An 11594-nucleotide genomic window follows, 5' to 3' on the forward strand; every position below is an offset into this window, starting at 1 on the left:
CCATTAAACATATTTTATTAGCCTACATGACACCCATGTCTGGTTCTTGCCTAAAAAGACAGGTTTATGATGTTTGTAGTTAATAGATTTGACTGCTTTTAGCCTTACCCTGGAGTTGGTTCACCCTCCCCTATGGTAGCACACATTGATCAGCTGCACATCAGGTCACAGACATGCAGAGAGCCGCAGAAGTGAAGCCCTCCCTCCCTTTCCAGTTGTGTTTGTCTCGGAGTGGAGGTGAGTGGTGAAGAACAAAAGACTAAAGCTTAGACTAAAAGCTACCCGTGCCTCGAATTTACAGCTAATTACCCAAAAGACAAAAAGCAATTAATTTGTCTTGCTAACATCCATGACTCATGAGAGCTACATGATTCAGTTCACTGTATGATTCAGTTTATTAAAATGACGTTTTTTCCACCAAAAAGCAGCATGATTACAAATGTGATATTGATTTTATACAGCAGTTCAATAAACAAGAATTTAATATTGACTGTTTTTGCTTTGTTTCGCCAACCAATATAATTCCAATTTGCATCTCTGAGCAACATGACGGTGTTTCGTTCCTGAATGAATCAACAGTTTAAATGATTCGGTTCAGTCGCAATGACTCACTTATTAACAGTGACTTGCTGTCACCTACTGGCAGTTTTAATTTCACATTCAAAGTATCTTTCAAAATTTTTTTTTATAATTTCAAATATCAGTATTCAACGTTTTATGTTTAAAATATCAAAACAGGATATAAAAAATTTTAGGAGTCAGCTGTCCACTGCAGTCCTTAAGATATCAGCACAATAACACACTCAGCAAAATATCATCTAATTATCGTTATCAATAAAATCCCAGAAAATATTGAGATATATTTTTGTCAATATCGCACATCCCTAATATATTTAACGGTTTGGTTAGAATTATTTTTTTTTAAAGGGGTCATATGATGCAATTTAAATTTTTCCTTTCTCTTTGGAGTGTTATACAGACATGGTTTTATGTTTACGCGGCGCGATGCAACGCAACACGTAAAAAGACAGTACAAGTCATTATAATCCATAATTATGTCCCCACTGGATGCAACGAATGCCTCGTTTATAATGGGTTTTCATGTTTTTGAATCATCGCTCCGGCCTGACAAGGCATCATCACAGTATGGTGAGGGGCGTAACATTTCCGTTACACGCTTGAGGTATTCGGCCAATCACAACGCACTGGATAGCTGGCCAATCAGCGTACACCTCACTTTTCAGACTGATGAGTTTTGTAAAAATCGACACGTTTCAGAAAGGCGGGGCATAGAGGAGAAACAATAATGTACAGTATGTGGAAAATAATGTGTTTTTTGAACCTTAAACCGCATAAACACATTTAATTACACCAAATACACAAAATAATTTTTAGCAGCATCATATGACCCCTTTAAATAAATATGAGAAGTGCCCTTTTTCCCACTTGAGCCCCTGCCCCTCAAAATGTCTGTGCACGTCCCTGGTTGGATTAATGATGCAGGACTTTCAGAAAGACTGAAACTAAAAGACGATGCTGTGCCGACTATATTGGATCCGACAGTAGGCTAATGTCACAACACAAGTGTGAGTAACTGTTTTTATTATGTGGTCACTATTGCTTTGTGTGTTATTATAGCTAATTTGATATGTACTGAGTATTTATGTGTTTTTAACAAATCACAGCAGCGTCTATCTGTGAATGATGTAGGCTGTCAAACATACACAAATGTTAGCCAATCATAGCAGTGGGCGTTTACTTATAATCCGCCACGCCTATTCAAACTGAGCAATCTGATGAGGGGGGTCAAAACAGGACAGAAAATAGCCTATTACTTCTAAATTATGCTTTTTGATGTAAAAATCTTGATAGCATTATAAGTGGGCCTCAGAGAACAGTACAAAATAAAAAAAACAAAGGCAGTTCATGACCCCTTTGAGGAAAACAAAAGAGAAAAGTCAAGAAAAAAAACAAAAGGCAGCTTTTTTACATTATAATTGGATACCACTGACAGCAATGATTACGATACTTGCTTATGCTTATTTGCTTTTATGGATCTGTCATGGTCTTGTGTTGTGTAGATATACTTTTGACATGCGGCATAATGTCTGGTCCATATTGCAGCAGAATTTATATTTGTTTAGTAGGTACTAAATATTTCACTTAGAAAACAGTTAAATATACAGTTCTGATTGTATCTGGTTTATTTGCTATACCAAGTGCCTTAAACTAAATTTTGCATATTTTACAATGTCTTGATTTAATTGTTCCTTATTAAGCAGTCATGGCATCAACCCTGTACCTTGTAAAAACAACTTGATTTACAGCAACACTTCATTTACAAAGCAGGTTAATGTACATATGTGTGGCACAATGTACACAATGTTTTCAGGAAAAAGTAAAAAGTTCTCACGTTGCACATGAGTAGTATCTGAATCGGCTTTCTATTTGTTTAGTAGTGTTATGTGCTGAGAGCTTCCTAAATATGTCAAAGTTAAGCAATACCTCACTACACATGCTGCGACATCTGTAAAAAAAAAAAAAGCTCACAGTGCATGCTAAAACAATACCATTTCAATGTGTACATTCACCTCTCAAAGTAAAACATCACCTTCGTTTGACATTTTCTGAAATGAACAACTTGCAATTTGGTTTTGAACCACGTTTTCCTGAGCAAAACAAAAATGACAAAAAACGAAACCCTAATACCTGGATACTTGGGTTAATACAAACTGTACAGTCTGGAGAACTTCTGGAAAGTTGCTTCTATAACAATATAGAAGCAGTAAAAGGTCAAGATATTACATAATGAACTAAGAGCAGAATGTAAATCTGAAATCTGGTCTATGGACTGACGATAAAATAACTTATACATTGCCAGATCAAATCCTATTTTGAGAGAATTATATATTGATAATATTTCAAACCTTACCTGACAACCTCGAAATTCACCTTGGCACAGTGTAGAGTCCAAAACCTTTAGCGCATTTATCATGCAATGTTTACGAGCTTTTTAAGTGCATTTAGGTGAAAGGTTCCTTTAAATGAATGAGCACAGCAAAAGCCTATCAGGTTCCTTTAGGCAGGGTAGTTAAATAATGCCACGATAATAGCGGTCAAAGATCTTTGGACCCTGTTTTGAAACTATGATTTTCTATAACCAGGCAAACATTATGAGGGAATTACAGAAATGTCTTATATTTTACTTTTAATTACACTTTAAACAAGGAGATTCTTTGGTTTTGTACTACACACACTATGTCAACATGATACCTAAGATTAAATGTCCAGCTTTGTAAAGACTGAAGATCATGCTACACTCACACCACTAAGAGCATTCCAGGGGAGAAGTGAACTAAACGGGTTATTGTTCGAGTCAGTTATGTAACAGGCAGAAAGAATGAAAGGAAACCTGAGCTAAGATTAATTCTTCTTGTTTAACACAATGTATAAAGTACTTAACTATGTTTATATACACTTGGTGGACAAACTGACACTATACTAAACAGTCACTCAATGTCTGTCCAAATATGGACAAAAAGTTCATTAGTGCCTATAAGACACTAAATTTCACAAGACATATGGCAGTGTATGTTCTGTTTGGCTTGTAAAAGAATATTGTGTAACATCATATTGTGTCATGTGCTTTAAATGTACATTGTCTACAACAAAACCTACACACAAGGACTTTAACTCTGTAAAGGTTTCCATGACATTGCTGACCAAGTTTTGCAATAAATAAAATACTACCAATCCTCATCTACATATATTATAAAATTTATTTTTGAACAGCTACCCACTCTCATTTATCTTTGTTTGTACTATAACATTTTAATGCGGAGCTGTACAGCAAATGGATGTGTTCATTTTCCAGTCATGGAGTCGAGCACCAGTGTCTATGGTTCAATACCAATGACTTTAGTTTAAGCATCAGTTGCAATTCCAGTGGCCATAAGCAAATATTAATTATTATTTGTATTCTATTAATACAATAGAATTTTAAAAAAGTTTATATTGTGCTGCAACTTATAATAAGTAACTTATAGGCCCAGAGCAGGGGTCACCAAACTCGGTCCTGGAGGGCCGGTGTCCTGCAGAGTTTAGCTCCAGCCCTAATCAAACACACCTGAACCAGCTAATTAAGGTCTTACTTGGTATACTTGAAACTTCCAGGCAGGTGTGTTGAGGCAAGTTGGAGCTAAACTCCGCAGGACACCGGCCCTCCAGGACTGAGTTTGGAGACCCCTGGCCTAGAGCATGCTAACGTTTGGCCACATTGTTAATCGCAGACAAAAATGGCAAACAGCTACCCCAAGTGGTAAGGAAGAATTATAATTCAAATTCATATAATCTTCCATTTTGACAAACTTTAAATTATGACTAACATTAGGGAAGTTGCAACTTGCATTTTCATTTATAGCTCAAAATACATAAATTACTAAAATAAACATCAGCTGACAAGTCAAGAAAAGCCTTAAGCCAGACACTTTGGTGACAATGTTAATGACATATTTTAAAAAATTGTAACAAGCTCCATTCCCACAGCCATGATGAAATCTTGTGTGGTAAACTACCAGCCAGAACCATTCATGTTAACGTTTACCCAGCAAACTAAACAGAATGATACATTTTACATTAAACAGCATAACTTTACACAGAATTTTTTTTTATTCAAAATTGAACATAGCGCTTTTTCAAGTTTGTATATACATCCATTCATTGCTAATTCTGGAGTTCCTAATGTTTTCTTAAAGAGATAGATCACCCAAAAATGAAAATTCTGTCATTAATTAGTTACTCATCCTCATGTCATTCCAAACCCGTAAGACCTTTGTTCAACTTTGGAACACAAATTAAGGTATTTTTGATGAAATCCAAGAGCTTTCTGGCCCTGCACAGACAGCAACGCAACTGACACGTTCAAGGCCCAGAAAGGTAGTAAAGACATCGTTAAAATAGTCCATGTGACAGGTTCAACCGTAATGCTATGAAGTTATGAGAATACATTTTGTGTGCAAAGAAAACAAAAATTTCAACTTTATTCAACAATTTCTTCTCTTTAGACTTCAAGGCACATTCACAAAAGTACCACAAAGCATGCCTTGTTTGCAAGCAGAGGAATGCACATGCATACGTAGTGGTACTGTCATGAACGTGCCTCAAAAACTGACACAGAAGAGAAGAAATTGTTGAATAGTCATTATTTTCTGTTGTTATTTTTCACCAAAAATATCTTCATTTGTGTTCCGAAGATGAACAAAGGTCGTACAGGTTTGGAACGACATAAGGACAGAATTTTCATTTTTGGGTGAACTACCCCTTTAATGACAATTTAAGTTATTGAATGCAACAATCAGGTCACTCACAGATACCCAAACAAGCTCCTCGTAAAATTCTTTATTCATAAACTTGATGCAAGTTTACAAATATACTGTACATGGTCAAAATTCTCTTGTAATGGAAAAACCTAACAAAAAAAACAAGAAAGCATGCCAACAGTGTGAGCTTAGAAAACCATTCCATGAGATGGCACCAGAGACGGGTTCTGTTATTGGTTACGGTGAGGTTCACGTTCAGTGTGAAAAACAAAAACAAACAAGTCATTACTGTTCGGACAAGGAAACAGAAGAAAGACGCATCAGTTACAGAAACCTTGGTCAATGCGGACAAGCCCAGGTCAAAAACTCGAACGCAGATGTACTTCTTGAGATGAACAAACCTCTGAGGAAACAACATTTAGAGAGGTCTGCTTTTTCAAATCTCACCAATGAAAACCCAAGACCAAGCACATCTCTGAAACAAGACAGCAGCAATAACTTGCAAAGCAGATACTTGAGTTATTCAAGACATTCCTGCTGCAGTGGCTCTCTTGAATTACATTTACATGTGACTGGAGTAAAAGATTACATTTGCGTCCATATTAAAGATATACATATCCAAGAGCCTGACTGTTACGGGACGAAGTTCAAACTCAGGACTGATCCAAGAGGCACAATCACAACATTCTCTGCAAATACTAAACCCAAATGTCCCAAAATATTTACAACTGAAATTTGAAGTCGGAGGGGTGAGAAACAACAACAAAAACGTAAGTTACATTTGACTGAGCACTTAGAAATTCAGTAAACAAAGGAAATCATATACATTTTTATAGCCAGTTATCTAATCACCATTGGCCTTTAACACTTCTTACGATGAAACCAAGCCCCATCATAAAATACTAAATAGCGACCACGGGAAGCTGTTAAAATCCTTTTCTTTGCTTTCAGGAACTAGAGAAGGTTCTTAAAGTGGACAGGTAGCGCAAACGGCCCAAAAAAGGTTTTCAAACAGAATGGATTTTCCTGAGTTCTCAATGAAAAATGCAAGACGCCTTCACATGCACGAGTCTTCGACAGCCACTTTTTGTAATACACTGCGAAACAAAGACAAAAAAGCAGGGAGGTATGATGTATTTTGACAAGCTCTCTTTCGCCATGAACGTTGAAGCATTAATCAGTCTTAAGATTTTATACTGGACGTTCAGATCCAAGAGGTAAAAAGTTTTGTGAGAATTGCCCATCAGGCTTGGAAAGAAACAGTGCTCTTGTAGTGTTGTGCTATGAGAAAAGTATTATTTGCGCTCTTTTAATCCATCAATGCTCACAAAATGAAACTGACAGCAAACTCTAAGTTCAAGTACTGCTGATCATGAGAGGTCCATTAGTAATGTCAAATGTCTCAATCTGTAACAGCTGTTTTTTAATGGAGCAGAAATTATGAAAATGACAATTAAGGGTGGGAACAAAAACGAAAAAAAAAAAACTTATCACTTATATAAATATACTTTTTAAGATATTACCCCCGTTATTTTGAGAAACATCAACCTTTTTCCCCATTTCGAGTCCCCAAGTCCTCAAGTGAAAACAACTCGGATAATTCACCCACTTCACATAAACACCACATTTAAGACGCCTCAAATCCATTTACAAGTATACAAGTGGAGCTCTGTTCAATTATGGAGCGGCGGCAAGTTCCGCTTCGCTTTTTCAAAGCCAAAGCTCGCATTTGTCCATTATTGGTCAGATCAGCCACATGCTAAAAGTGAGCATAAGGAAACTGAGTGGAATTCATCCTTCGAGATTTGGGGCTAGAGTCATATAAGCGCCCCTTCCTCTCGTCCTTGCCGTTATCATTAACATAAGGGTTGCTTAGGAAGCTTACGCATATAATTGTGGCAAGTAGCGATTCTTTGACGACATCAGCATTAAATGTACCAGTACATGTTAACTCAGAATGCATGAGGGGGAAAAAAAGTCTCAATAGATACAAGAGCAGTGGCACATTGTCTTCACATTGTCTCTAGTTGCATCCATATCCTGTTTTAAGTTCAGTAAACCACCATTTAAAGTCCATGGCCATAAGAACGTCCTTTAAAAGCAGACAGAGAGGATCAGATCCAGCATCTTCACTGAGCATCTCCATCGATGTAATAATCCTGAACGGAGCCATGCTCCAGTAAAAGTGAGGAAGCAACAAAAAGAAGAGAGAGAGAGAAAAAAAAAATCTTTCTCTGATCACACCATTTCGAAACGCCATGTTAGATGCCTTATTAGTACCAAGGCTCTGAATGTCCCATCAGTATAGAAGACAACAGATGAGAGAGAGAAAGAGAGCATGAGAAACAGACAGAAATCCAGACATTATGGGATCTGGTCAAAGAGTCCAGCCTTGCAGAAGATAAAGGACGCTGCAAATTTCTGAGCATTCCAGACAGCGAGAGGGCAAACATTTCCCCGATGGCTTCCACTTACACGAGGGGGCATCATACTCAAGCTGAAGAGGTGAAAACATTAGTAAAATAAAGCAAAGGTTTGACCAGATATCCCATGTTTGCAGTGTGCAAGCAGATCAATGCTTTTCCTAGCCATCTTCTTTAGGAGGTGTGTACCAGCCTAGAGGAAAGACATGAGAAAAAAACTTCTGAGAACAGTTCAAAGTGCATCAATTCTGCATCTCGTTTTACGGTTTCTCCACCTACCGTTCTTTTCATGAATCTGAACCAATGATTTATAAGACTGTTGTGCTCTGGCAAGATTGTATTGATTCTGCACAAAACAAAAAGGAAAGGGTCAACATTTCTGCAGGCAAATATTTTTGTTTTTCATCATGAAGTCGAACAAACCTTATTTGCTCCGAACTGCACTCTGGCTTTCCCTTTGACTAAGGTGGCGTTGATTTGCATGATGACTGACTCTATTGAGTAGGCACTGCTCCAGCCCTATGAGATCAAATTTATTTTATTATTTAGAAATTCAAGAATTATTTTAATGTGCAAACCTTAGAAAACTTAAAGAGAATTCAAACCTGTTTTGTAAGTAGCTCCATACACAAGGCTCCTCCTCCAAGAACATAGCTAGATAAGAAAGAAAAAAAAAACATTTAGCAGGATGGAGCAAATTACCATTAATTTCTCTTCAGATTATGATTCTGAAAATTAACAATATTTGTATTAGTCATATTATAAATTAATATTTTTTCTGTGAATTATTTTATAATGGCCTTTCACAAATACATGGGGTATTAAACAGAATGCTAAATAATAATTAAAATGTAGGCAAATTAAATTAGCATTACTCAATCTCTGTTAAGTTACAATTACATGTTGAATTATTCATGCAAAAACATTTAAAGACAGCATTATTCACAATACATCCGTTTATGTTATTCTCAGGGGGAAAAATATAATCATCCATCAAATATAGTAAAATCGTTACTTTTACTTTTTACTAACATAGAAAGGTTAGTCTGACTCATTTACTAGGAAAAATTTCTCATTCTCACCCTCCAGACAGGACAGGAGACGCAACCCGTACAAAGGGAGGATCAAAAGGAAAGTTATCCTGCCATCAGCAAGCAAGAAAACAGAAATTCAGTTGCATAATCTCTTTTTTCAATCAAATTATCTTCAATCAGTATTTTTGTACAACAAAGAAAAAACTAACTTTATAAGAGAAGTTGAGCAGAATGTAGTCCATGCCTTCTTTTTCCTTCAAAACCTGCAAGTCACTGTGTAACGGACTGTCTGGGTCAACCCTTAAAAAACATGAGAATGATTTTAAAGATCTGAACACTAAAACTATCATCAGTCCACCTGGTATTTCATGTTATGCAGCCATACTTACGTCCTTAACTTGACATGCCACTCATACAGGCTATCATTGACTAACTCCACTGAATAGATACCTGGAACGGACAGAATGGTAAACAAACAGGTCAGACAGATCTGTAACAGTCCTGGAACAAGATAAAACTAATGGAAGCTAAGATATGTGTTCCACAACAGTTTTAGGCATCACATGCGCACTCCTGACATAAAAGTAGCAGTCACAAAAGGTAGGCAACTTAAGGCCCTGATATACTTCAAGTGAAACCAATGAACCAACTGGTATGATGTAATTTCCAACAAAATCAGGCCAACCGAAGTTCAAAACCGAAGCTGGTAAATGCCTTCAAACTACCATTGGTTCATGGCGACTGCCTAAAGCCTTGTTTATACTTTCGCCTGGCTCCACATCGCGAGCCTCTGCTGACTGCGCATGCACCTCCCCAAACGGACGAGGCGTTTATACTTGTCGTGTTCGCCGTTGTACTATTCTTTGAAACGACAGAGGGCGACGAGGAGTAATTGTCCTCTAAAACCTTTGGTAATCAGTGGCGAGAAGCAGCAATTTGCTGGTACAAGACTCAAAACTTGACGTCTCGTGTGATGAATGAGTTGAAGAATGAATTAATTTCTTTATGAACAAACTGAATAAAAAAATCTTCAGCTTTTGGGTTTATTTCACATCAAACACAAGACAACTTTTAGCAAATAGTGTTAAAGTTGTGTATCTTCGGAAGCAGTTACAAAAAAATGCCGTGCGCACTCAACGCGCATGGCCGCCTACTCCACGATGACGTCATTTTCGCCACCTTTGCGCTTGTGCGGACGCGGTGAGTATAAAACAGGCTTAATAGGTAGGTGTGCTCTGGGGCTCCGCCTTATTTGACGAAGAAATCTTCTCTGGATTACTTCTGTTCAGTCAGTTGAGGTCAAATGCGAGGAAAAACGTGAACACTCTAGTCATCAGCTTTATAGTACAATTGTAATTGAAAGATTTTTTCCATGTTTAATTAGTGCTGGGACAATAAATCGATGCATCGCAAATCGAGAAATAATTCTGCATCGATTCTTAGATTTCCCGAAGGCATCGCGATTCTCTCTTGAATCGATTCTGAGCTTAGTTTTTAACAGCAGATGGCACTGCGTGCTTTAGAAATAGCCGTATGCGGCTTGCTTCCAGTTCCTTACACACACACCACTTGAACTAGTGCTGGGCGGTATGACCAAAAATTTATATCATGGTATTTTTCAAAATCATACCGGTTTCACGGTACATGACGGTATTAAGTACATTAAAATAGAAACAACACAAAGTTCTTCAACATGGAATGAAATAGAAATGTACTAACAGTCATTTCCCCAGATAATTGTTTCATATTTGAAGGTTGCAGGGCTGCGGGACAAGGATTCATTCCTACAACTTGTTAATTCGTTCCTACGACATATTAATTTGTGGCCACTGTCCATGTTTCATTAATTTTGTTCCTTAAATAACCCATGATTTAACTAAAATGAGGGAACAAATTAATAAATCGAACGAATTCTTAATTCATGGAAATTTCCCTTCCGCATGTTTACCACAGTAAGAGATGCAAAAACGGTGATAAAAAGTGAATGACAATAAAATAAACCTGCGAAATTAGAGGGTTAGACGGTGAGGATTTAGGAAAAGAAACAATGCCTAAATATTATTGAATTTGTGGAAATTCGTGACCAAGAACAAAGCCGCATAAATGTAGGCTATATAGGCTCAAACGGCATCCAAAAGCATGGTTGCAATGTAAGAGTTTCCAGCTAACCAAATATTCCTCTAAAAAACAAAGCTTTTATACCACACTTGTCATAATCAGAGCTTATAATTTGTAAATAAATAATTGCTGGATTCAAAACAGCAATTAAATGGCGCTGTGACTGACACTGACTATACGTTTTCCCGGAGCATTCGATGATGTCACTAAACGGTGATGCCACAACTACGAGCATCGTTCACAAGTTTCTGAAGGACCTAACTAGCCTAGGGCCCAGGTTTTCAAGCCCTGGGACAAAATGGGATGCTTTAAGTAAAATGTATAGCCCATGTAAGTAATAGGCCTAAAATAACAATTTGTTTTCATAAAAAAAAAAAGCGAAATATATCGGACTTAAATAATTAAGCTAACAGATTTAAAACAGAAGTGTGGCGCGGCGCTCCATAAACAAGTTTTTTTATTGTGTGCAAAAATAAAAGTAAACACTTTTGCGGATTATATCTTATTCCAAAAATTGAGTTTTTTATGTTTCAGCTGTTCGATCGCACCAGCGCCTGCGCGCGCACACACACCCCACATATTCTAACAATTCAAACTTACATCGCAGTCTGTTCATTATCAAAATAAAATACAGTCAACCAAACATATAAAAGGTTACACTGGTCAGTTTAAATAGACCGTAGTATACCGGTCCACTCTGC

The 11594-nt window shown here is 37.1% G+C and overlaps 2 protein-coding genes and 1 pseudogene across 7 annotated transcripts in view; all 3 read right to left on the reverse strand.

Annotated features, from left to right (window-relative positions):
• LOC107661441 (UDP-glucuronosyltransferase 2A3 pseudogene) overlaps window positions 1-3009 on the reverse strand; it is a 10984-nt pseudogene extending 7975 nt beyond the window's left edge.
• Window positions 1-3009, reverse strand: part of LOC107661440 (UDP-glucuronosyltransferase 2B20-like) — a 6288-nt gene extending 3279 nt beyond the window's left edge. Inside the window, exons 1-3 of one of the 3 annotated variants that reach the window (XM_016451021.1) lie at window positions 2933-2961; window positions 2710-2766; window positions 2414-2527 (exon numbers count right to left, since the gene is read on the reverse strand). In XM_016451021.1, the coding sequence (XP_016306507.1) occupies window positions 2414-2517 (104 nt within the window). In that variant the 5' untranslated portion in view covers window positions 2518-2527; window positions 2710-2766; window positions 2933-2961. Of the gene's footprint in view, window positions 1-2413; window positions 2528-2709; window positions 2767-2932 lie in introns of all 3 variants that reach the window. The other 2 variants (XM_016451022.1, XM_016451023.1) reach the window with 2 other exon arrangements.
• Window positions 3010-6613: 3604 nt separating this feature from the next.
• The window catches only part of LOC107661444 (ubiquitin-conjugating enzyme E2 Q2-like), a 13795-nt gene continuing 8814 nt past the window's right edge, over window positions 6614-11594 (reverse strand). For all 4 annotated transcript variants that reach the window (XM_016451028.1, XM_016451026.1, XM_016451027.1 and 1 more), the window contains exons 7-13: window positions 9165-9225; window positions 8985-9075; window positions 8824-8882; window positions 8347-8395; window positions 8165-8260; window positions 8021-8087; window positions 6614-7934 (exon numbers count right to left, since the gene is read on the reverse strand). In XM_016451028.1, the coding sequence (XP_016306514.1) occupies window positions 7903-7934; window positions 8021-8087; window positions 8165-8260; window positions 8347-8395; window positions 8824-8882; window positions 8985-9075; window positions 9165-9225 (455 nt within the window). In that variant the 3' untranslated portion in view covers window positions 6614-7902. The remainder of the gene's footprint in view (window positions 7935-8020; window positions 8088-8164; window positions 8261-8346; window positions 8396-8823; window positions 8883-8984; window positions 9076-9164; window positions 9226-11594) is intronic.

Source organism: Sinocyclocheilus anshuiensis, unplaced genomic scaffold (assembly GCF_001515605.1).
Source record: "Sinocyclocheilus anshuiensis isolate Anshui unplaced genomic scaffold, SAMN03320099.WGS_v1.1 scaffold491, whole genome shotgun sequence".
Classification (NCBI taxonomy): Eukaryota; Metazoa; Chordata; class Actinopteri; order Cypriniformes; family Cyprinidae; genus Sinocyclocheilus; species Sinocyclocheilus anshuiensis.